The 26,554-nt window shown below is 47.2% G+C and overlaps 1 protein-coding gene across 1 annotated transcript; it reads right to left on the bottom strand.

The window, feature by feature from the left end:
- Positions 1-6,812: 6,812 nt before the first annotated feature.
- On the bottom strand, positions 6,813-26,214 carry chst3b (carbohydrate sulfotransferase 3b). Its single transcript, XM_039683339.2, has 3 exons — positions 25,917-26,214; positions 9,729-9,877; positions 6,813-8,467 (listed from the first exon to the last, which is right to left on the bottom strand). The coding sequence occupies exons 2-3, from the start codon at positions 9,806-9,808 to the stop codon at positions 7,270-7,272; spliced, it is 1,278 nt and encodes a 425-aa protein (XP_039539273.1). The 5' UTR covers positions 9,809-9,877; positions 25,917-26,214; the 3' UTR covers positions 6,813-7,269.
- Positions 26,215-26,554: the final 340 nt, after the last annotated feature.

Below are 26,554 nucleotides of genomic sequence, written 5' to 3'. Positions count from 1 at the left end.
AATATTAAATAATGGTGTTCCTTAATTAAATGCTTGTTTTGTGTGTTATTAGGCACTGGTTAGAAAACTAGGTCAATCAGATGAGTGAAATATTCTCATTTTTTTATTAATTCATTAAAAATGAACCTAAATTATAAAACTGACAAGATCAGGTAAAACCATTATATTTCATGATTTAGGGTTGGAGTGAGATAATATCAAGCAGCATAACGAGCAGTTTTGTACAGCTGAAAATAAAAGGACGACTCTGGAAGACTTGCACATTCTCATTACAGATGACCCTTGTTGTGTTCATGTGTTGTGTAATGAAACTTGTGTGAGAACGGAAGTGAAAGAGTAAACCAGAAGGATGAAGTTCACTACGTCTGTAGTGTCTAGTACATCTGATACAGCCGTGTCTGCTCTTGAGTTTAAGTACTAAATTACTAAATGAGAGGGTTTAATGAGACACTGATATATCCAGTTTAATAACTTTAGTCCCTTCTCCGTGAGGTCTTCAGTTTGCATGAAGACACTGAAGAAAACAGCAACAAAATATTCAGAGCCTTGTGGGAATCATGTGATGCAGGACATCAGATGACAATGATTTCTCTCTAATGAAAATCACATTTTTAATGTTGTTTATATGTTTATGTGGTGTTTAAAATATGCTTTAAGACAAATCATGATCAATTTCATCAGTCAACACCATTGTTAATATTTTTTCTCCTTAAAACTGCAGTTTAACAAAAGCACCATTGAAATTGTACCTGTATGGACGTCACAAGCATGTTGTAGCCAATCCCGTCGCGAGGGGGGCGGAGCTTTACCATATCATTATCTATTCTCTGAAGCAGGGGAGTCTCGAGAGAAGCGGGTTATTATCCAAGTGTGTGTTTCTGTTGATATGACAGCTCGGGTACATTTAGCAATATAGCGGGAGAATTATGAACATGATTTATATTACGATGTTATGATGAACTATATGCCTTTCTCCACTGACGTTCTCAGTTGTTCAAAGTGTTTCTAAAAATACAGATTGTTAGAAGGCAGCAGTGGCGCCTCCAGAAATTTTTCGTAGGGGTGGCCAGATGGGGCCAGTTAAAATCTTGGGGTGGCACACCAAAACTACAGTATAAACCATAATGTAATTGTAATAAACCAGCCTGTAGAAAACTATCAGAAAGACTTAAGGAAACTCCTACTGATATACTTTGGTTTATTGTGTAATATTTAATGTTATGATATTAGTAGGGCCCAACTAATATATATTACATTGTATATAATGATATATATTATATGATATATAAGGGTCCTTGCCCCACAGCAAATTTCCAGATACTTACATAATTGTGATGAATTTAATCATTTTTAAGTTATTAGTTTGCAGTGTAAGATTACAGTTAACACCTTTAAATATTACATAAATGTATTATGAATTTTTAATACACTTAATGTATACATCAGCAGCAAAAAGTAATTCTTGAAAAAATCTGCACAGTAATTTTATAAAATCTAAATATGTTAATAAAAACAAATTACTATTAGTTCTCTTTTAAAATTCAATCAGGCAATCATGTCACAATTTTATATTTATATATTAATGTCAAGAATTCAGAAGTGCATAGCCTAAACTACAAATAAATTATATACAATTAAATTATGCTTATTTAAAATGTATTGAGCAGGCTAGGTATAACAAAATATATTGGCTTTTAATAATATTTCAGTGCGCAAACCCATGATTGAGCCCGTTCTTGCATGATGAAAAACATCGCGGGTGCAGAATGATGTGCTCAAAGCAACATGGAGTCACAGTGTGCAGCAGCACTGCGCTTCATAAATGTGCATTTAAAAGCTCATGTCACAAATCGAAGAAATGTTGAGCGCACAAATCCAAGTGCGATTTGTTCCTTCACAGTTATTGTGCGTTTGATGCCGAATCCTTGTGATATGTATGTGTGATCGGTAGTGAGTCGCTTAAAAACAGCAACAAACTCCAAGAAAATAAAGTAATTTTATGCGAATATACAGACTTTTATCTACAGATCATGCATTTATAACGTGAATATATCGTATTGGAGAGAGTTTTACCGTGCATCCAAGAGGCGCGCGTGCTGTTTGAATATGAATGGAGAATGATGACAGTCGCAGAGGAGGGAAAACGAGTTTATACTTTAACGATGTAAATATACTTCTGTCCCTCACATTAAGCTATGGAATGACTTCAGATGACTTTGTCACCCAAACTGACGTGAAAAAAGCGGGAGGCGCCGAAAAGCGCGCTGTTTGCATCCCTGCCTGTCCAAACGTGGCAAAAACACACCTAAAAGCTGCTGTACCATTTGGCACTTAAAAAGCACGTCACGACACATAAATTCCCCGTCTTCTTTTACTTAAGAATATTTTTGACTTATTTATAAAATGCATAACTGATGCTACAAAAATTAATACTGGCCATTGGGGTGGCCAATGGGGTGGCCAGGAGTCGGCCAGGGGTGGCCATGGCCACCCCTGGCCACCCCCTGGTGGCGCCATTGGAAGGCAGCTGTCTGCAACACATTATTAGCAGTTTGATAAAGAGCGATACATAAAACGCATTCCCATTCTGATACATCGACTTTGTAGACGACCCTGTATAATTTTTTTTTGGTTCGTCTATTAAAATGAATGCGCTGTCGATTTATTTCACAAAAGACGCGACAGCAGAATCTATACATCTCAATTCTCCAGCTGCAGTCGTCTCTGAGCGAAAACAGTTCAGCGCTCTTTGATAACGTGATGATTACGTCCCTGCAGATCACCTGTCCATCATCGTATAAAGCCCGCCCTGGCAATTTGATTGGTACGATCATTTTTTGACTGATCATAATTACTCCTCAATGGATCGAGTCCAGACTGAACTTCCTGACCGAAAAATGTTGTGGGCGGAGTTCGAGCTGCCATCCAGGCTAGAAAGAAATGTCTCTTTACACAAACTTTGTTGGAGTAGCAATAAGGGAGTGAATAATGTGTGTGTTGGTTCAGTACAAAAACAGCAGTTTTCCAATAGCTCACCACATGGAGTAATTTAGAAAGTTTGATAAGAAAGTTATGATGCTGACCCTGCAAAACTCTTCAGGAGCTCAAACATAGTACAATACACTTATGGAACAAACAAACAGCAGATTCAACACTTTGCAGGGAGAGGTTGTGTTTTTCCTGTGCTTTAAAAAATATTCTAAACTGAGAATTACAGTAACTGATAACTTTGGGCAAGGAGTAGCCACTAACACCAACCAGTGGCATGGCATTTGCCACACACACACACACACACACACACACACACACACACACACACACAAACACAGAGGAATGTGAAATGTTTGCAGAAAAATCTATTCTGGGCCAAAAGACAGACAGAGAAAAGGAGGCAGCTAAAAAATGCCTTGAGGTGTCTGAACAAAAAAAACATTTGTGGTTTTCAAGTCTGATTCCTGTCATTTCTTTTTGCTGCTTTACAGCTTTTCATTCCTTTGGTTAAAACTATACGAAGGGGATGTTTTAACCTGAGGGAAACTCCTCTAAAATCAGGTGAATCAATAGTATTGTTTATATACTCAGTCAAGCTCAGGTACGTGTGGCTATTTTCTCTCTCGGGAGAGAGACGCTCATTCTCAGACGCGGGCCGGTCCTGCGGTTTGACGTCACTCACTGTACAGCGGACGGGGGACCAATGTGGGAATGAGTGAAACTCACTGTAGCTCTTACAGCTGTTCACGGTTGGATCTGTTCGCTTCTATTATGCTTTAAAGGTGCAGTGTGTATTTTTAGTGGCATCCACCGGTTCGGTTTCTGAGGCAGCAGAGAATAGCCAGAGTAAGCCAAGAGTGTGTAACATTGTCACTGTTTCTGAACCACAGTCTATTATAAACCACATCATGGTTAAAGTTTACAAAGCCATAGTCAGGTGAGGATCAAGGGTCTTAATATATAATATAATTACAGTAATCAGCTGATTGTCTCACAAACACAACCAGCACATTTTTCCCCACAGAGCAAACCCATAATACAGCGAGGGAGAAGAACTACATGAAACTATGCAACTATATATATTTTTTAGCTGGATAATTGCTGTTACTGTGTCTGAGCTAAACTCGACGCGTCCGCATGAGTCCAAAGGGGCATTTCTGTTAATAGATACTCCAATGTTTTACACAGTGCACCTTTAAGACACAGAGCATATTGGTTATTAATTGTCTGACAAATACGGTCTTTCATGAATTATTCCCCTTTGTTGTAAGTGAGTCAGTTATGTCTATGGTCTCACAAGGACTCGAGTGTGTGACAGAATAGTTGCCTTCACTTTTTGTTAAAATTCCCCACCAACCACTAACCTCAGTCTCCCTCTTCATTTCTGAGGTTCACCTCTCTAGTAATCTTGATTTTACTTCTATCTTGACATTGTGTACAAAGAACAGTGTGACTTTTCTTCCTATGCTATCTTCCTCATTTGTAATTCATTTAGGATAAAATAATTAGCTGAATGATTAAATGTAAAATTATCAATGTTAAAAACAGGAGCTGATCAAATTTTAATTATTAGGGTTACAATCGGATTAATCATAAAAAAATGTGATGTTACACTTAAATGGAGGAAGCATTTGGAATCAAAAACTGATTCGCCTGAATGGTGCAATATCGTAAAAACTGGTAACATGCAAAAGTTTGATATTTCCACCTTATTTAACCAATAAACACTAGTTTTGTTGGTATAAGTAGATTCAGTAATGTGGAATAATGTATGAGTTTTTCAGTCAAAGGGGTTTATATTACAGCTCTCTTCTTATCTGATGTGGTGGTGGCCTGTTTTTACTTGCAAGGAAAAACGGTTCCTCGGAGACTGTGGAGAGCGGTTGTGCTATTCTAGATCTGCTCTGACCATACACACATGCTCCACCCTTTGCACACAGCCCACATGAACCACGCCGGGCCCTGAGACCTCACAGAGCTGAACCTGTCCTTCAGCTAGAAATTCCTTTCTGTCACATTATAAGCTATCGATGAAAAGCAAAAGAGATTGTGTGTGTTGTACCTAAGCTTGCATCTCCACACACTGAGCTTAGATGTTCAACTTGATGCGAGTGAATGGAGGCGTGGGGCCATCGCTCTGAAATCTGCCCAGCTGCGTGTGGGTGGGAGGGTGAGGTCAGTTCGGGAACATCGTCTGTACCGCATACAGGAGGGGTTCTGCGTAAATGAGCATGTTAGAGTTTCACTGGCGCTCTAAATAGCAGACGCACAGTAATAAACAGCTGATTAGCCGCTACAGAAGCAGGTTCTTCCTCCTCGAGGCCCGATGCTAAGTGCTAGCAGATGACGGGACGGCACAGGAGTTAGGCAGACCTAGAGCAGATACAATGAAAAAGAGAGTTAGGCAGTGCCTACTACTAAGTGTTCCAGGGCCATCCCTGAGGGTTATGTGTATTCCTGGACTCTAGACACTAATTAGTACTTACAGATTTAGATGCAACTTAAAAACTCTGTGGAGAAAACAGTTCTGGCATTGCTGGGTTCAAGTGCTCTTTTGCAACAGCACTGCGAGAGATCTTAGTTCACCCGTCCCTTATGTTAAGACGTTCAGATATCCACTCACGTATAGTACCACTACAGCACCCGTTTATTATTCGTCAGATAAAATCTTCACGACAGAAAACACATCAAGAATTTAAGATAAGGTTAGATTTTTATACAGTATAAGAATTTTATTAATCCCCTAAGGGCAATTTTAAAGTTGTATTACAAGAGACTATATGTTATAAGAGACTATATGTTGTAAGACTATAATAACAAACTGGCCTGAGAGAGTATAAATATAATTAGGAAATGACTCATTTAAATCCTTGTGTCTTTGAGATCTCAGCAGTGGGTAGAAGGAAAGATTATCTGAAGATACAAAACCAGCCCAGAAACATCTGTTAGCTCATTTCCCTCAAAACAAACACACATACAATATATACAGTTGAAAACACTTGCTATGTGTCTCAAGGCAATCCCTCACTTCAACTCAATTATCATTTCTAACTTTACATTTTTAACAAAAAAATTAACATGTGTACATCACTTTTGACTTACTTAGCAATCAGTCAAAAATATTAATTGTTCAGTACTGCTTAAGGAAGATATGTAATACATTTTTAGCATAACGTTTCAATAACGTCACAAAGATCTTCAACAGATTAACTTTTCTGCTCACCAGCCACTATGGCTAGTGGTTTTCCAAAGTTAATAGCCACTAGGAATTTTCACTGGCCACTATTTTGACTTGGATAATATGGGGGAAACTGCCATACATATATGTTTTAATATTAACTCATAATTTGGCAAAAGGTATATATAAGCTCTTTCCCTGGCAACATTTTGTAAAAAAGTTGCCCGCCATCGGCAGCGTTTTTTACCATTTTCACACAAGTTTCATTGCCCCCAGAACATTTAGAAAAATGAACATTTTATTCTAGCTTCATGCATTCCCTTTTTATCAACACTTGAATGTGGGTAAGTGTAATAAACTACATTTTGAGAATAAGCTGTAAAAAAAAAAAAACACATTTTTGTCAAAGAATCCATCCAGATCAGATTCAGAGGAGGATCAAACACAGATGGAGTGGATCAAGTGCATCAACACCTTCACAGTCCTGTATCTCGTCCTGAGTCTACATTTCATTCAGTAACATTAGGAAGTTTTGATGTATATGTTGTTTAATGTTGATGGTCGTGTTATTTCACAAATGCATCTGCTTAGATATGCTATCGCTTGTTTCTGCTTCTTCTTCACCTGTGTTTTGATCCAGAGATTCAGTACTCTTTCAAAAGTTCATACCCCATCATACAACTGAGAAAACACAGAAAGCCGGAAATTTCCGTCAATTGCAGTGGACTCTATGGCAGGTGCTTTAAGACACCAATATTCACAATCCCATGCTAAAATTCAAGCCCTGTGACGACAACAATATTCATCTGGAGCAAATGAAATGAGTGAGTGAAGAGAGGCGGGTTTGTGTGTAACTCGCTGTCGGAGAGACGAGAGAGACATAAAGTGCAGCTGGTCTCGTGTGTATTGAAGGAGCTGCAGATATTTCAGCATCGATATGTATTGAGAAATCTATATTTTTGACAAAAATCTATTTATTACATATAATTTCCAAACGGCCAAATAGTCTAGTTTGAGTGACTGCTGAAGTTGGTGGGTGTTAATGTCAAACCCTCATCCTCTAATATCTCAGCAATCTTCTTCATCAAGTCTGAGTCGCATCATAAGAATGTTCTCTCTTCGATCAGGCTAACTGATTTATTCATCAGCATGTCTTTGTTTTCCGCAAACTTGTAGCCAAACAGAGTCATGGTGGGGCCGCACACTTGCTGCACCAGCTGAACCAGTTTGAAGGGAATGTTGAACCTCCATTTCTCCACCTGTTCAGAGGAGTTTTTCTGTGTGGAATAAACCCCACTGACCTCCTTAGATGCCTGAGTATTGTGTTGGATCCACTCTTCCACCGTTGCGCTGAAGGGAATGCCTATAAAGCTGTACATCTCTGTAGCTTTGTGCATTGGGAATCGTGCAATATCCTCGTAGCGCACTAGCATGTAGCGTCCGCGAAGCCATGGTGGCTGTTTGAGTCCAATCTCAGCAGACATACGGATGTTGTCGCAGTTTCCTTTGAGTTTTCTCACTTCGTCCTCATCCACTGGAAGATCTTCGCCCACGGCCCACCTCTTCCAGATCTTGTACTTGCTGGAGAAGGCAACCATTCGAGAGGCGAGGACGGCGCGAGGGTCCCTGACCAGCTGGATGAACTTCATGTCGAGTCTGGGATCCTCGGCTAGCGGACGTAGCGTCTCTAGCTGTCGCACGCGGACGGATTTAATGGCGTGATGCTCCTTCTGCTTGCAGGACTGAGCGGCCAGCGTAAGGTTTAGCGGCCCGCAGCGCCGCACGCGACAGTGGTAGCGCTCGAACCCTTTCCTCACGAATGGCGTGCAGACCGGATCCTCACACAGCGACTGGCTGGACTCGCGGCGGAAGAGCGAAGCCGTCACATGATCCTGCGGCGCCGGCTCGATGAAGCTCTCCAACAGCGAGAACTCACAGAGGAACAGCTGATGCAGAACGTCCCGGTACGCCGGCCCAGCGACTGAGGCGTTCGTCCCGCCAGACTCGACCGATAGCATGCGCTCCACGTGCCACAGCGGCTCGAACAGGTAAAACATGTTTGATCCGTGCTGGTTGAAGAACTCCCCAACGAAAGAGGAGCCCGTGCGAGTGGTGGCCAGCAGGAGAATGTGTTTCTGTCCTCCCGATGCAGACGCTGGAGACGAGCTCTGTTGGGTGGACCAGGTCGAGTTCTCCAGAAGACGGTCCTCGTGCTGGTCTGCCGAGGCGTTGTGTGGAGCGGACAGAGACGGGCCGAACAGAATCGGGGTTAGCTGTGTGCTCAGTTTATCAGACACTCTGAAAGAGACAGAAGAAACCAGGATAGTTGCTATTAGTGCTAAAGGATCAGGTCACCTAAAAATGATCATTCTGTCATCATTTACTCTGCCTCTGGTCCTTCTCTGCATATATGACTTTCTCTCTTCTGCAAAGATATTTTTTTTGTCCATATGATAACCTGTTTGTTTGGTTCCCAACAGCCTGAAAATATCATGTTTTGCACAGAAGATTGAAAGTCAAATGGGTTTGGAACCACGTGATGAGACAGAATGATCATTTTGGGGTGAAATATCCCTTTAAAGTCCCTGTAAAGTCAAAATTAAGTATGTGTTCTGAGTTTGTGACACCACAGAAAAATGTGTTATTAGCCATCCAGCCAGATTTGAATGATAAAAAAACCGGCAAGTACATAAAATGAGCAGTTATCTCTGTTCTCAAACGCTGGGGGCGTGTCCGCTGGCTGCGTGGAAACCACGCCCACTCACGGGAAAGCTGTCAACGGTGATATTAGCTGATTAGCTTTTGGAGACGGGAGATCGTCGTTTCGGCCCCGTTCACCAGTAACAGCGGATTATCAGTGAATCCAAGTTGTCTCTGAGGAAAGTTTGTAAAACTATCCCGTGTAAAATGATCACTACAGAGGCGGGTGTTGGCGGTGATCCTCAGCTCTTCATCAAGGTTGGTGCTCTAAAAACCTCTTCTTGATATGATCGTTTTTAGCGAATTTAAATAAAGATAACGATCTGTTTAGTACATGATCGCATTCAGGTAGTAGTCAATGTATTTCTGTGTTGAAGGCATAGCTAGCTAGAAAACTGTAGGCTCAGCTGTAGTAACTAATATACTGACAGTCACTCGCGATTGAGCGGTAAATGCGAATGTGCTCGGGGAGTGTCAGACTCTGTGCGTCATCAAATAGGGGCGTGTCCAGGAGCTCATGGGCTCCAGTGCGTCATCGAGCCCTGTTTTAGCCCCGCCCAAACAATCCGTAAAATAGCAATGGTGAAAAACTGTTCAACGGTCTAACTCCACATTTCAGTACTTCACAGTTCACAGTCTTTGTAATGTTTTAGCAATACATATGCAACATTTATAATGTGTTTAGAACTTTTTTGTAGAATTGCCTTTACAGGGATTTTAATGTTTCGTCTCTTCTCAAAGAAACAATCTCTCCAACAATAGAAATTGAAAATTGATTAACACCAGACTGATTTTAAAGTGCTCTTTCACTGTCATTCACACATACAGAAGAATAGAGGATATTGAGAGAAGCACCTACTTTGAGATAATGTTGTTTTCCTTTTCTATGATGACCAGAGTCACAATAAAGATGACAGAAATGGTATATTTAATGTGCATTCTTGTGTGTGATTGTGTTCAGCAGGTGTATCACTCTCAAATCATTCCATCTTCTCCTCTGAACTGACTCTGAAATAAAACACACAACACATGTGTCATGATTCCTGTCTGAAGGACTTTAAGGTTGGAGTTACTCTTGTGTTTAGTTCCTCTATCCGTTGTTTGTTACCATTGCAACCCTGATTAGTTCTTAATGGCTGCTTTTCAGTGCGTGTACTTCAGCGATCTTGTGTCCTCGTGTTCTGGTACTACATTATCGAAGTTCAAATCCAATACTGAAGAACGGAAATACAGAGGACGCATGAAAGAACCCGGATGAGTTCTTGACGATCAAGGATGCGTTGAATGCAGACTTGACAGAATCGAACCGTTAAAAATCCCAGAAGACACTGCAGGCGGCCCACGTACGGAAACCTGTGAGCTTTAAGTATTTACGTGACGGCTCATGAAAGTAAATATGTGTCTGTTTTTCTTAATTTTAATAGGCTAAAGTGATGACCTGAAGAAAGACTGCAGTATTTTTATGAGCATATTAAAAAGAATCTTAACATTGACGAAGCATATGTCATGCATAATCTACGTATATCATCAATACACCGCATCAAATCATATGAAATAAATGTTCAATAGGTTGTGATGTTAGTTTGTGATGTTATGTTGTATTTATTGTGCTTTGGTTGATAACTGCTCTTCATAAGATGAGTTGAGGATCACCGCACATCTCGGTTCTCGTTCGGTGTCCTCGAGTGACTCTTTCGCTCTCTTGGATTTGAGAAGCAGCCAACTGTTCCCTCAAGCGTGTCTTGTTTTCTTTATCTTCATGTTAGTTTACCTGATGTGTGTATAACCCTGTGTTTTAGTCAGTCATTGCCTTTGGTGTTTGCAATCGTGTTCCTGCTCAGATTGTGTTCTCACTCCCTGCTTAGATTGTCTTTATGTTTTTCTTCAATGAACTTCTGTTGCTTTTAGATCCTCACCTCATCCTTGCCACTGCTGTAACAACATGAGTTATGACAAACACGCTGATCTTAAGTTATTAAACCTTCTACTTCATACCCATAAAGGCATAATCTGAATCAAACGTATATGATATTTATTATTTGACTGATCAATGCCTGCTGAGAGACAGTATTGCAGCAGTTGTGGATAGTCCATGTCTGGTAGTTTGTGTTTTTCTTACACATGTTGTCAGTAGTAGTGGGTAATTCATTTAATGTCATTATGTCTCTCAAGACATGGACAGAATATGTACAGTAGTTGCTAAGGTGTTCATCTGCATTGCTTTGGTGTTGCTATAGGCAGCCATTACTGTCGATGATTTACTGTGCATAATTTACTGTGCATAATTTGAGATGTCTTCACAGCAGTAGAGAAGAGTTACACAAAATAAATATTGCTCTAGAAGCAAAAGACAAAAAAAGTAGTAATAATAATAGTGGCTATTGTTTTATATAGACCACTAATAATATCAAATTCATAGACAATTGGAATAGTTGTTGGGGCAAGCCTGACCTGTTGAAAAGAGATAGCTCTTCTCTCTAGTAATATGGCTTTTATTATTAGTGCTCAAACATGACAATCTGGGGCTCAGGTCAGGAAGCAGACAGACTGGCTAAACCAACCGTGCCAGGGTTAGGGTTAGGGTTAGGGTTAGGGTTAGGGTTAACCCTGCCAGCGGCCTCGCGCCACTGAGGTCAGATAAATCACATCACATACAGACTCTTTCCCATAGATATCATCACATTGGGGCTGCGTTCCAAACCGCATACTTCCCTACTATTTAGCATGGGAAAAAGAATGAATGAATCCAAAAGAGTAGGCGAGAATTACCTGGGTACTAATTATCGCGAAATTCGGACGTACGCATTCCTAAAGTGTGTTCGAATATGCCTACTTTCTTACTATATAGTAGGCGAAAACAGTGCGTGAAAGAAGCAGTACGTTCGAAACATCACTATTCATAAAAGAGTAGGTGAGAAGTTCCCGGATGGCTTACTGCTTCCGCACAGATTTTTGAGTGCTTTTCCACGGGTACTCATGATACTCATCTATCCCAGGAGGCCACGCGAGAGGATACGTCATTATCAATATCGAGGAGATCAGCGATGCGAGGGGGGTTTTCAAATGTGAGCACGGTTCCTTGTGTTTAAATCGGATGTGTCAAACTTCTTTAGAGTAAACGTTTTAACTGTTGAAGGTCTAAAGGAGTTAGACAGTATAATATAGTTGTGATTTTGCTGTAAACACGTTTTATTCTGTATGGCTAACAGGGGAGCTCCAGTAACCGTAAAGTTACGTTTCTAAAGTGGATTTACATAACCATACATCTTAAACACGCTTATTTAAAATGTCTATTTACATCAGGAAGGAAAATATTGTATAAGTATTGCAGGTGAGCACAGATCCCAACATGAAAAATACATGTGTGTGCTATTATGTAGGATAATTCACTGTTGTCAACACTGCTTACATTAGACAAATATGTGCTGTAAATAAACACATCTATAAAGTAACTAAACATGATATATATTTAATTTGTCCCTTATTGGTGTTGATATATTGAGGAACATTTAAGTTGGATTAAAAGTGAGTTAACACATCAACCTCAGCATGTAAATGCAGTGTTGAGCTCGTAATGTGAATCTGTCTGTATGTTACAGGGACAGAAGAACACGCGTGTGTTTATCCCGTGGAGACGCTCATGATGCTGAATGCTGTCATCAAAGGCTTTGAGTGAGTATACTACAGAAATGGATATCAAAATCTATTAAATGTTAAGTTGTAGTTTATTTGAATGATTGTAATTTCAAACTGAGAAATGACAACACTTTTCTGAGTCTTGATTTCTGCATTTGCTGCAGAGCTTTTGTGGTGGAGCAGGACCTGCAAGGAAAAATGATGGCAGCATTTGTTGGGGAAAAAGGGTTTTAGGGATTTTACTAAAATATAAAGTAAGGCTATTTTTAATACATAGATCAAATGACATTGTGCTGTTAAAATGACTGCTTTTGTGTAATGTTTGTGAGCATTTTTGTAGGATCTGAAATGTCTGCAGACTGGTGTGAGCACTGAGGATGAGGAGCCCAGAGCTGAATCCTGGAAGTGGTGCCATGGATGAGTCCCTCCATCTCTCCGCCTGCCCTTACGAGTCCCTCCATCGCTCCGCCTGCCCTTACGAGACCCCCCCTTCTCTCCACCTGCCCTTACGAGTCCCTCCATCGCTCCGCCTGCCCTTACGAGACCCCCCCTTCTCTCCACCTGCCCTTACGAGTCCCTCCATCGCTCCGCCTGCCCTTACGAGTCCCTCCATCGCTCCGCCTGCCCTTACGAGACCCCCCCTTCTCTCCACCTGCCCTTACGAGTCCCTCCATCGCTCCGCCTGCCCTTACGAGACCCCCCCTTCTCTCCACCTGCCCTTACGAGTCCCTCCATCGCTCCGCCTGCCCTTACGAGACCCCCCCTTCTCTCCACCTGCCCTTATGAGTCCCTCCATCTCTCCGCCTGCCCTTGCGAGTCCCTCCATCTCTCCACCTGCCCTTACGAGTCCCTCCATCGCTCCGCCTGCCCTTACGAGTCCCCCCATCTCTCCGCCTGCCCTTACGAGTCCCTCCATCTCTCCGCCTGCCCTTACGAGTCCCTCCATCGCTCCGCCTGCCCTTGCGAGTCCCTCCATCTCTCCGCCCGCCCTTACGAGACCCTCCATCTCTCCACCTGCCCTTACGAGTCCCTCCATCTCTCCGCCTGCCCTTACGAGTCCCTCCATCTCTCCTCCTGCCCTTACGAGTCCCTCCATCTCTCCGCCTGCCCTTACGAGTCCCTCCATCTCTCCGCCTGCCCTTACGAGTCCCTCCATCTCTCCTCCTGCCCTTACGAGTCCCTCCATCTCTCCGCCTGCCCTTACGAGTCCCTCCATCACTCCGCCTGCCCTTGCGAGTCCCTCCATCTCTCCGCCCGCCCTTAAGAGACCCTCCATCTCTCCGCCCGCCCTTACGAGTCCCTCCATCTCTCCACCTGCCCTTACGAGTCCCTCCATCTCTCCGCCTGCCCTTACGAGTCCCTCCATCTCTCCTCCTGCCCTTACGAGTCCCTCCATCTCTCCGCCTGCCCTTACGAGTCCCTCCATCTCTCCGCCTGCCCTTACGAGTCCCTCCATCTCTCCGCCTGCCCTTACGAGTCCCTCCATCTCTCCGCCTGCCCTTACGAGTCCCTCCATCTCTCCGCCTGCCCTTGCGAGTCCCTCCATCTCTCCGCCTGCCCTTACGAGTCCCTCCATCTCTCCGCCTGCCCTTACGAGTCCCCCCATCGCTCCGCCTGCCCTTACGACTCCCCCCTTCTCTCTGCCCACCCTTACGAGTCCCCCCATCTCTCTGCCCACCCTTACGAGTCCCCCCATCTCTCTGCCCACCCTTACGAGTCCCCCCATCTCTCCGCCTGCCCTTACGAGTCCCCCCTTCTCTCCACCTGCCCTTACGAGTCCCTCCATCTCTCTGCCCACCCTTACGAGTCCCCCCATCTCTCCGCCTGCCCTTACGAGTCCCCCCTTCTCTCCACCTGCCCTTACGAGTCCCTCCATCTCTCTGCCCACCCTTACGAGTCCCCCCATCGCTCCGCCTGCCCTTACGAGTCCCCCCATCTCTCTGCCCACCCTTACGAGTCCCCCCATCTCTCTGCCCACCCTTACGAGTCCCCCCATCTCTCCGCCTGCCCTTACGAGTCCCCCCATCTCTCTGCCCACCCTTACGAGTCCCTCCATCTCTCCGCCTGCCCTTGCGAGTCCCCCCATCTCTCCGCCTGCCCTTACGAGTCCCTCCATCTCTCTGCCCACCCTTACGAGTCCCCCCATCGCTCCGCCTGCCCTTACGAGTCCCCCCATCTCTCTGCCCACCCTTACGAGTCCCCCCATCTCTCTGCCCACCCTTACGAGTCCCTCCATCTCTCCGCCTGCCCTTACGAGTCCCCCCATCTCTCTGCCCACCCTTACGAGTCCCTCCATCTCTCCGCCTGCCCTTGCGAGTCCCTCCATCTCTCCGCCTGCCCTTACGAGTCCCTCCATCTCTCCGCCTGCCCTTACGAGTCCCTCCATCTCTCCGCCTGCCCTTACGAGTCCCCCCATCGCTCCGCCTGCCCTTACGAGTCCCCCCTTCTCTCCGCCTGCCCTTACGAGTCCCTCCATCTCTCCGCCTGCCCTTACGAGTCCCTCCATCTCTCCGCCTGCCCTTGTGAGTCCCTCCATCTCTCCGCCTGCCCTTACGAGTCCCTCCATCTCTCCGCCTGCCCTTACGAGTCCCTCCATCTCTCCGCCTGCCCTTACGAGTCCCCCCATCGCTCCGCCTGCCCTTACGAGTCCCCCCTTCTCTCTGCCCACCCTTACGAGTCCCCCCTTCTCTCCACCTGCCCTTCCGAGTCCCCCCATCTCTCTGCCCACCCTTACGAGTCCCTCCATCTCTCCGCCTGCCCTTACGAGTCCCCCCATCTCTCTGCCCACCCTTACGAGTCCCCCCATCTCTCCACCTGCCCTTACGAGTCCCCCCATCGCTCCGCCTGCCCTTACGAGTCCCCCCATCGCTCCGCCTGCCCTTACGAGTCCCCCCATCTCTCCGCCTGCCCTTACGAGTCCCCCCATCTCTCTGCCCACCCTTACGAGTCCCTCCATCTCTCCGCCTGCCCTTACGAGTCCCCCCATCTCTCTGCCCACCCTTACGAGTCCCTCCATCTCTCTGCCCACCCTTACGAGTCCCTCCATCTCTCCGCCCGCCCTTACGAGTCCCTCCATCTCTCCGCCTGCCCTTACGAGACCCTCCATCGCTCCGCCTGCCCTTACGAGTCCCTCCATCTCTCCGCCTGCCCTTACGAGTCCCCCCATCTCTCCGCCCACCCTTACGAGTCCCTCCATCTCTCCGCCCACCCTTACGAGTCCCTCCATCTCTCCGCCCACCCTTACGAGTCCCTCCATCTCTCCGCCTGCCCTTACGAGTCCCCCCATCTCTCTGCCCACCCTTACGAGTCCCTCCATCTCTCCGCCCGCCCTTACGAGTCCCTCCATCTCTCCGCCTGCCCTTACGAGTCCCTCCATCTCTCCGCCCACCCTTACGAGTCCCCCCATCTCTCCACCTGCCCTTACGAGTCCCCCCATCGCTCCGCCTGCCCTTACGAGTCCCCCCATCGCTCCGCCTGCCCTTACGAGTCCCCCCATCTCTCTGCCCACTCTTACGAGTCCCTCCATCTCTCCACCTGCCCTTACGAGTCCCCCCATCTCTCTGCTCACCCTTACGAGTCCCTCCATCTCTCCGCCTGCCCTTACGAGTCCCCCCATCTCTCTGCCCACCCTTACGAGTCCCTCCATCTCTCCGCCCACCCTTACGAGTCCCTCCATCTCTCCGCCTGCCCTTACGAGACCCTCCATCGCTCCGCCTGCCCTTACGAGTCCCCCCATCTCTCTGCCCACCCTTACGAGTACCTCCATCTCTCCGCCTGCCCTTACGAGTCCCCCCATCTCTCTGCCCACCCTTACGAGTACCTCCATCTCTCCGCCCACCCTTACGAGTCCCTCCATCTCTCTGCCCACCCTTACGAGACCCCCCATCGCTCCGCCTGCCCTTACGAGTCCCTCCATCTCTCTGCCCACCCTTACGAGTCCCCCCATCGCTCCGCCTGCCCTTACGAGTCCCCCCATCTCTCTGCCCACCCTTACGAGTCCCTCCATCTCTCCGCCTGCCCTTACGAGTCCCCCCATCTCTCTGCCCACCCTTACGAGTCCCTCCATCTCTCCGCCTGCCCTTACGAGTCCCCCCATCTCTCTGCCCACCCTTACGAGTCCCTCCATCTCTCTGCCCACCCTTACGAGACCCCCCATCGCTCCGCCTGCCCTTACGAGTCCCTCCATCTCTCTGCCCACCCTTACGAGTCCCCCCATCGCTCCGCCTGCCCTTACGAGTCCCCCCATCTCTCCGCCAGCCCTTACGAGTCCCCCCTTCTCTCCACCTGCCCTTACGAGTCCCCCCATCTCTCTGCCCACCCTTACGAGTCCCCCCATCGCTCCGCCCGCCCTTACGAGTCCCCCCATCTCTCCGCCTGCCCTTACGAGTCCCCCCATCTCTCCGCCTGCCCTTACGAGTCCCCCCATCTCTCCGCCTGCCCTTACGAGTCCCCCCATCTCTCCGCCTGCCCTTACGAGTCCCCCCTTCTCTCCACCCGCCCTTCCGAGTCCCCCCATCTCTCCGCCTGCCCTTACGAGTCCCCCCTTCTCTCTGCCCACCCTTACGAGTCCCTCCATCTCTCCGCCTGCCCTTACGAGTCCCCCCATCTCTCTGCCCACCCTTACGAGTCCCTCCATCTCTCCGCCTGCCCTTACGAGTCCCTCCATCTCTTCGCCTGCCCTTACGAGTCCCCCCTTCTCTCCACCTGCCCTTACGAGTCCCTCCATCTCTCCGCCTGCCCTTACGAGTCCCCCCTTCTCTCCGCCTGCCCTTACGAGTCCCTCCATCTCTCCGCCTGCCCTTACGAGTCCCTCCATCTCTCTGCCCACCCTTACGAGTCCCTCCATCTCTCTGCCCACCCTTACGAGACCCCCCATCGCTCCGCCTGCCCTTACGAGTCCCTCCATCTCTCTGCCCACCCTTACGAGTCCCCCCATCGCTCCGCCTGCCCTTACGAGTCCCCCCATCTCTCCGCCCACCCTTACGAGTCCCCCCATCGCTCCGCCTGCCCTTACGAGTCCCTCCATCTCTCCGCCTGCCCTTACGAGTCCCCCCATCGCTCCGCCTGCCCTTACGAGTCCCCCCATCTCTCCGCCAGCCCTTACGAGTCCCCCCTTCTCTCCACCTGCCCTTACGAGTCCCCCCATCTCTCTGCCCACCCTTACGAGTCCCCCCATCGCTCCGCCCGCCCTTACGAGTCCCCCCATCTCTCCGCCTGCCCTTACGAGTCCCCCCATCTCTCCGCCTGCCCTTACGAGTCCCCCCATCTCTCCGCCTGCCCTTACGAGTCCCCCCATCTCTCCGCCTGCCCTTACGAGTCCCCCCTTCTCTCCACCCGCCCTTCCGAGTCCCCCCATCTCTCCGCCTGCCCTTACGAGTCCCCCCTTCTCTCTGCCCACCCTTACGAGTCCCTCCATCTCTCCGCCTGCCCTTACGAGTCCCCCCATCTCTCTGCCCACCCTTACGAGTCCCTCCATCTCTCCACCTGCCCTTACGAGTCCCTCCATCTCTCCGCCTGCCCTTACGAGTCCCTCCATCTCTTCGCCTGCCCTTACGAGTCCCCCCTTCTCTCCACCTGCCCTTACGAGTCCCTCCATCTCTCCGCCTGCCCTTACGAGTCCCCCCTTCTCTCCGCCTGCCCTTACGAGTCCCTCCATCTCTCCGCCTGCCCTTACGAGTCCCTCCATCTCTCTGCCCACCCTTACGAGTCCCTCCATCTCTCTGCCCACCCTTACGAGACCCCCCATCGCTCCGCCTGCCCTTACGAGTCCCTCCATCTCTCTGCCCACCCTTACGAGTCCCCCCATCGCTCCGCCTGCCCTTACGAGTCCCCCCATCTCTCTGCCCACCCTTACGAGTCCCCCCATCGCTCCGCCTGCCCTTACGAGTCCCTCCATCTCTCCGCCTGCCCTTACGAGTCCCCCCATCGCTCCGCCTGCCCTTACGAGTCCCTCCATCTCTCTGCCCACCCTTACGAGTCCCCCCATCGCTCCGCCTGCCCTTACGAGTCCCTCCATCGCTCCGCCTGCCCTTACGAGACCCCCCATCGCTCCGCCTGCCCTTACGAGTCCCCCCATCGCTCCGCCTGCCCTTACGAGTCCCTCCATCGCTCCGCCTGCCCTTACGAGACCCCCCATCGCTCCGCCTGCCCTTACGAGTCCCCCCATCGCTCCGCCTGCCCTTACGAGTCCCTCCATCTCTCCGCCTGCCCTTACGAGTCCCCCCATCTCTCCGCCTGCCCTTACGAGTCCCCCCATCTCTCTGCCCACCCTTTTGAGTCCCTCCATCTCTCCGCCTGCCCTTACGAGTCCCCCCATCTCTCTGCCCACCCTTTTGAGTCCCTCCATCTCTCCACCTGCCCTTCCGAGTCCCCCCATCTCTCCGCCTGCCCTTACGAGTCCCCCCATCTCTCTGCCCACCCTTTTGAGTCCCTCCATCTCTCCACCTGCCCTTCCGAGTCCCCCCATCTCTCCGCCTGCCCTTACGAGTCCCCCCATCTCTCTGCCCACCCTTCCGAGTCCCCCCATCTCTCCGCCTGCCCTTACGAGTCCCCCCATCTCTCTGCCCACCCTTACGAGTCCCTCCATCTCTCCGCCTGCCCTTACGAGTCCCCCCATCTCTCTGCCCACCCTTACGAGTCCCTCCATCTCTCCGCCTGCCCTTACGAGTCCCCCCATCTCTCTGCCCACCCTTACGAGTCCCCCCATCTCTCCGCCTGCCCTTACGAGTCCCCCCATCTCTCTGCCCACCCTTACGAGTCCCTCCATCTCTCCGCCTGCCCTTACGAGCCCCCCCATCTCTCTGCCCACCCTTACGAGTCCCTCCATCTCTCCGCCTGCCCTTACGAGTCCCCCCATCTCTCTGCCCACCCTTACGAGACCCCCCATCGCTCCGCCTGCCCTTACGAGTCCCTCCATCTCTCTGCCCACCCTTACGAGTCCCCCCATCGCTCCGCCTGCCCTTACGAGTCCCCCCATCTCTCCGCCTGCCCTTACGAGTCCCCCCTTCTCTCCACCTGCCCTTCCGAGTCCCCCCATCTCTCCGCCTGCCCTTACGAGTCCCCCCATCTCTCTGCCCACCCTTACGAGTCCCTCCATCTCTCCGCCTGCCCTTACGAGTCCCCCCATCTCTCTGCCCACCCTTACGAGTCCCTCCATCTCTCCACCTGCCCTTACGAGTCCCCCCTTCTCTCCACCTGCCCTTCCGAGTCCCCCCATCTCTCCGCCTGCCCTTACGAGTCCCCCCATCTCTCTGCCCACCCTTACGAGTCCCTCCATCTCTCCACCTGCCCTTCCGAGTCCCCCCATCGCTCCGCCTGCCCTTACGAGTCCCCCCATCTCTCCACCTGCCCTTACGAGTCCCCCCATCTCTCCGCCTGCCCTTACGAGTCCCCCCTTCTCTCCACCTGCCCTTCCGAGTCCCTCCATCTCTCCGCCCGCCCTTACGAGACCCCCCATCGCTCCGCCTGCCCTTACGAGTCCCTCCATCTCTCCACCTGCCCTTACGAGTCCCTCCATCTCTCCGCCTGCCCTTACGAGTCCCTCCATCTCTCCGCCTGCCCTTACGAGTCCCTCCATCGCTCCGCCTGCCCTTACGAGTCCCTCCATCTCTCCACCTGCCCTTACGAGTCCCTCCATCTCTCCGCCTGCCCTTACGAGTCCCTCCATCTCTCCGCCTGCCCTTACGAGTCCCTCCATCTCTCCACCTGCCCTTATTGCCTCAGATTGTGAAGTGCAGCGCAGCAACAAGTTCTGGGACGAAGGCACAGTGCCCTCTGGTGAATGAGAATGGGAACTACTGTGTTGAGTCGGCAGTAGGATGTGGTGTTCAGCGCCTGTAAATACATGCTTGTAGTTTGAATAAAGCTTTGTTTCATGTGTTGTTGACTTGTATATGCATTTGTTTATTGTGATGGTTACTTTTATTTGTTCTTTTACTCATTTATTCATGTCTCTTATTGTTGTCAGTATTTAAAATTTTCATTCTGACGTAATATTAATTTTTAAGGAGTGATACATTTTTTGAGAATAAAATCAACAGTTTTCTCCAAAAGAGATCTACAGGTACAGGAACAGACACAGGCTCGGGTACAGGAACAGACACCGGCTCGGGTACAGGAATAGACACCGGCTCGGGTACAGGAACAGACACCGGCTCGGGTACAGGAACAGACACCGGCTCGGGTACAGGAACAGACACCGGCTCGGGTACAGGAACAGACACCGGCTCGGGTACAGGAACAGACACCGGCTCGGGTACAGGAACAGACACCAGCTCGGAACAGACACCGGCTCGGGTACAGGAACAGACACCGGCTCGGGTACAGGAACAGACACCGGCTCGGGTACAGGAACAGACACCGGCTCGGGAACAGGAACTGACACCGGCTCAGGTACAGGAACAGTCTGTGCATCGGCAGAGGTGACGTGATGCGTAGGCTCGGCAGGGCTAACGTGAAGAAGCTGAGGAATGTCGTGAAGAAGCTCAGGCATGTCGTGAAGAAGCTCAGGCATGTGGTGAAGAACCTCAGGCATGTCGTGAAGAACCTCAGGCATGTCGTGAAGAAGCTCTGGCATGTGGTGAAGAACCTCAGGCATGTGGTGAAGAACCTCAGGCATGTCGTGAAGAAGCTCTGGCATGTGGTGAAGAAGCTCAGGCATGTCGTGAAGAACCTCAGGCATGTGGTGAAGAAGCTCAGGCATGTCGTGAAGAAGCTCAGGCATGTGGTGAAGAACCTCAGGCATGTCGTGAAGAACCTCAGGCATGTCGTGAAGAACCTCAGGCATGTCGTGAAGAACCTCAGGCATGTGGTGAAGAAGCTCAGGCATGTGGTGAAGAAGCTCAGGCATGTGGTGAAGAAGCTCAGGCATGTCGTGAAGAAGCTCTGGCATGTGGTGAAGAACCTCAGGCATGTGGTGAAGAACCTCAGGCATGTCGTGAAGAAGCTCTGGCATGTGGTGAAGAACCTCAGGCATGTGGTGAAGAAGCTCAGGCATGTCGTGAAGAACCTCAGGCATGTGGTGAAGAAGCTCAGGCATGTCGTGAAGAAGCTCTGGCATGTGGTGAAGAACCTCAGGCATGTCGTGAAGAACCTCAGGCATGTCGTGAAGAACCTCAGGCATGTGGTGAAGAAGCTCAGGCATGTGGTGAAGAAGCTCAGGCGTGCCACGGAAGGAAGCTTTCCAGACATCTGGAGAGTGGCTCTCTCCAGTCCAGACCGGAGAGATCGGGGAGCTCCCTCGGGTCGACCTCCTTAGCCCCCAGCCGGTAACACATCTTAATCGCCTCATCATCCAGAGAGCAGGAGGCAGCGAGAGGAACAAACTCACACGAATCCAAATGCAAGCACTATTTTAACTCTCTAGGTTCGCCCGTATCGCCGCCGATACCAGATCACTTTTTTTCTTATCAGTGCAAAAGAGACTCAAATTACTCTGTTGATTTTGATCTTACATGTAAGAGTTACACATCATTCAAAACTGTTAAATGTCTTCTTTTATTTGTGTTCACACATTTCAAAAACAAAATGTTGTTTTTTGTAAAATAAAGAAAATAAACATGATGCGCGTTCTCCCGTCTCTCTCAATTTGAAGTTCATTCTGAAACGCATAACATAACATAAACTGATCTTTAAGTCAGCAAATACTTGCCAAGACACAAAACCCACACCGTAACATAGCCCCTCCCCTATGGGCGGATCCCGGGAAATTGCAGGAAAATTGCCAGAACGCCTTCCTTGTGAACGCAAACATGACCCGGGATTGTTACCGGCATCGATGCCGGGTTGGGGACCTAGTAACATTGCCGGGATCAGTCCAGGAACGCGCGCTGTGTGAGCAAAAGCCAGGACCAATGCCGTAAGGGGTGATGCCTCATAGTGATGCCGTTGCGCTTAGAAGAAAGTTTGTGTTCGTCATCAACAAAGAAAGGACGAACTGAAACGAAGCAGAGACCAGGAGCTCCGCGCTGAAGCTGAGATCGTTCACCAGCTGTGGAACGGTATGCGCGTGTACATGTTTTCAACGCGTAGGTGACACGTCTCATCCTGAAGTCACGAGTCTTTCCGGGATCTTTATGGGTTGTGTGTGAACGCACTCACAGATCCCGGCAAATCACTGGCTGTGTGAATGAACCCAAATCAACGAAATCCCGGGACAAATGCCGGGTCACATTATCCGTGTATTTGTGTAATTCCGTGTATTTTCCATAATCTCTGTGTGAAAGGGCCTATATACAGGACAACACTCATTTATTACACTTAACAGCAACTGGGGTAGAAATGCTGACGCTGACGTGAAATCGCCTGAATATCCTCTAATATCTGAGCTGATCTTTGTTGAGCCATACAAGTGTCACAATAATAAACCCAAAGGATCTAAATGCCACAGTCTTCTTTATTAATGCAGGAACTGTGTTCAATTGTTCAATAAGCTGAACAAATGTAAACTGAAACAGAAACTAACGTGAATAATTGACATATGAATTATCCAAAAGCCTTTCTTAACATTTCATGTCTGCACATAGATGGAGTAAATTTGCAATTATACCAGTAAACACCAGGGGCGGCTCGCCCATAGAGGGCGCTGGGGCGCCGCCCTCCCTCCGACCTGTCTGTCTGTTTTTTTTTAAATATATATTATAATTTATAATTTTGAAAAATAATCTGTGTTAATTATATGATAATAATGGTTTTACTTTGAAAAGTGTTATGAACTCACCAGAATGATATTTGCATTCACTTTCGTTACTTTTATCATGTTGGTGTAGTAGTATAGCCAATAGGCTGTCTTCTCAGGGCGCCAGTTTGCTCAGCCCCACAGTGCTGGAATTTAAGCCAATGGTTCCCCGGTTGCTATGCAAAAAAGTTTATATTTCGCCAATCAGCGCCGTCAAATTTTATGGTTTAGGGGCGCTGAAAATATCGCCCACAGTATCAGATTAGGGGAGTGCACCGTGCACGCGCACCACGGGACATTTTTTTTACAGCGCCAGTGACGTCGAGTGGAAATAATGTAAAGTTAGTCGTGGGAATTGACCTGTCTGTCTCTGTCACTCACTCACTCACTCACTCACTCACTCACACATAAACACTGTTTCACACACATTTGATATTAAAATAGTTATAGGAATATTAATACCTGTGTGTTTGCTTTGTTTTTGATGTTTTTAAGTTCTGAGCTAGATTACTGTGTTTCATACTAGTTAAAATCAACTTTCTTCTCATACTTGGGTGTTACAATCAAGAACGTTGTCCCACCCTCTTTTTCAGAGCCTTTTCTCTCTCTCTTTCTCTAGTATCAACACATTGTTATCCATTATCCAATTGTCAATTTGTCAAAAATATGTAGTCTACAGCTGGGGATTGATTAAACTAGATTGTTGTATTACCTATTATTTTTTGTATTACCTATATATAATTTATCAATATTATGCGTTTGCACTTTTTCTGTCAGCACACAGAGCATAATAAACATGCAACTTGTTCATTATCATTAACTGTCAAACAAATTATTATTATTGTATTATTTGACCATTGGTATTGACTGGTTTAAGTTATTTTATTGGTATAGGTAAGGGCATGGCCTAAGGCCTAAAATGCACCAGAATGCAGGAAATCACATCTACTAAATTCAAAATTTTCTGGGGGGAACCCCCAGACCCCCCTCTTATTCAGCCCCCCCTACAATAATTTTCACCAGCCGCCACTGGTAAACACCTCAGGATATCATGGCAGACACTTAAAGTTTCAGACAGAGTAAATCTAGTTTATTATTTGGAGAAATAAATATGATTATGTAAGATTGCAGTTGCACTATGACTATAAAAGAGTTTAGCATTGACCAAACCCCTCTGAGAGAGCGCTGTAAAGTTTGTTTACTTCTCATGAAGAGCGAGCGGTTTACAAATACAGAGACAGAAAAAACAAATTTTGTAAATTAAAAACTTTAAAGCAAAAGTTATAATTCAAGACTAATGAGGAAACAACAAACGAGTTTTACAGAAGCACTAAATGCAGCAGCCTCAGTATTCGACTCCACACGTCTCACACACACTCACGCTTCCGGCATTACACATCAGGAATTATCGTATCAGATTCAAAAAATTAATTACTTAATAATATTAACATTATGTTTTAAAAAAAAAACTCAAATTATATACTATTTTTGTATCTTAAATTTTCCTTTCTAAAATTCCCTAACTGTTTATATCCGTTCGGCAGGATCACGGTTAGTATAATTCACTTCATATCATATTTACATGAAGCGCAAGAATTCCCCAAATCTACAATATATTTACTTGAATGAAGCACTTAGATTTGAATGTAGTCAATAATAATAATAATAATAATAATAATAACAAAATTTAGTTCAAGGTTCTCTGATGTGGGTATTGCAGCTAAACAAATTAAATATTAGTTAATAAGTGTTATAATAGTTTTCCACTGAACTCACGAACCCCAGTCTGGGAAAGCCTGATGTCAGGTAATTTCACGTTATTGATCAAATAAAGAAAGAAATATTTCATTTCTTTTTCTTTTTATATTTGTCACACTCTCCCTCAGTCTCCACTGTCGAGTCGTTGCCATGGTTTCTGGTTAGTTTAGTACATTAGCAAACACTACACCAACACAACAGCATAAGAGTAAAAGATCATCTGAGTTATGAATAAAGTTTGTCCTTAGGCTACTAAAGCGCCAGTTCATCACAACTAAACCTCCAACACTCAGGAATCTGAACATTAGATCAGCGTTCAGACATAACCTGTGATAATAACAGTGAGAGACACTGTCCAGCAACAGATGGTGTTTAAGAAACAAGTTCTGTCCTGTGTGTGTGTGTGTGTGTGTGTGTGTGTGTGTGTGTGTGTGTGTGTGTGTGTGTGTGTGTGTGTGTGTGTGTGTGTGTGTGTGTGTGTGTGTGTGTGTTCACCTCAGTGTGTGTTCACTCTTTTCTCACACCATGAATTCAAAATCCAGACTACTGACTGTCATCAAGCAACATCAACTCAAAGCGCTGGAGGATTGATCCCCTCACATCAGTGTCACATTCCACACACACACACGAGACACTCAATCACACACACACACACACACACACACACACACACACACTAGAGAGACTGGCTGACAGAATACATGATATATCTGATAAAAAACATCCTCCGCTTCAGACTCTTTTCAGCAAATCTCCAGTAAATGCAGATATTATTGGTGACGGATATTATACGATATGATTATATATTCTGATATATAATAATAATAGTGCAGGAATAATGCAGTCGCGACACTGTTAGCCTACTATATCACTGAAAATTCAAAAACATGTTATTATATATCGGTGACAGACAGAAAATCATTCATGACAGTCAGCACACATCTGATGATGATGAAGAAGATGATGAAGATACTGTACCGTTTTTTTGATGGAAATACAGTCTCCAGATCACGGTGTGTAAAATTCAATGTTCAATAGTTTTAAAACATGCGAATTCATCATTCAATAATCATTGGCGGCCGGCGTTTTAACATATTAAAACTATTAAATGAAGAAATGAGCAAAACACAGGTCTGAAACTGGAATACAAATAAAACTCCCAAATATGAGCGGATCGACATGCATTTGGTTTAAAATGCAAACGGTTTGCTTTGATTGAGATTGCGATTCACATTAAACGCGAGAGAGAGAGAGGGAGGCAAAGAGAGAGAGAGAGAGAGAGAGAGAGAGAGACGCATGTCACGTGAGCCATGACGTCAGCGAGTCTACTTCTACACAAACGCCATGCACTTATTCATGATTTATTTTATTAGCTTCTTTCTCTAATCACAACGACAGCAAAATTGAATAAGTATTTCCTCGTGGAAATAATAAAAGATAATTCAATCATTGTTTCAACAAGATGTCTGTGTCTGATTATTGCGGGACTGCTGAAAAGAGGACTCCTCATATTTAAATAAAACAACGGCTTTCATTATTAGATTACATGTGAATCGATTTATAAACTATATTTAGTCCAATTGTATCTTTATCATAATACATACAGATGAATTAAA

The sequence above is a fragment of the Pimephales promelas genome, chromosome 17, assembly GCF_988280905.1.
Source record: "Pimephales promelas chromosome 17, fPimPro1.hap1.1, whole genome shotgun sequence".
NCBI classification, from domain to species: domain Eukaryota; kingdom Metazoa; phylum Chordata; class Actinopteri; order Cypriniformes; family Leuciscidae; genus Pimephales; species Pimephales promelas.
This window is presented reverse-complemented; position numbering and strand designations above follow the sequence as displayed.

Excerpts from the sequence above, each read along its gene's own strand:
- chst3b (XM_039683339.2), bottom strand. The coding sequence starts at position 9,808 with ATGCACATTAAATATACCATTTCTGTCATCTTTATTGTGACTCTGGTC. Across the intron at positions 8,468-9,728 it reads GAAAACAACATTATCTCAAA|AGTGTCTGATAAACTGAGCA; the intron begins GTAGGTGCTTCT and ends TGTCTCTTTCAG.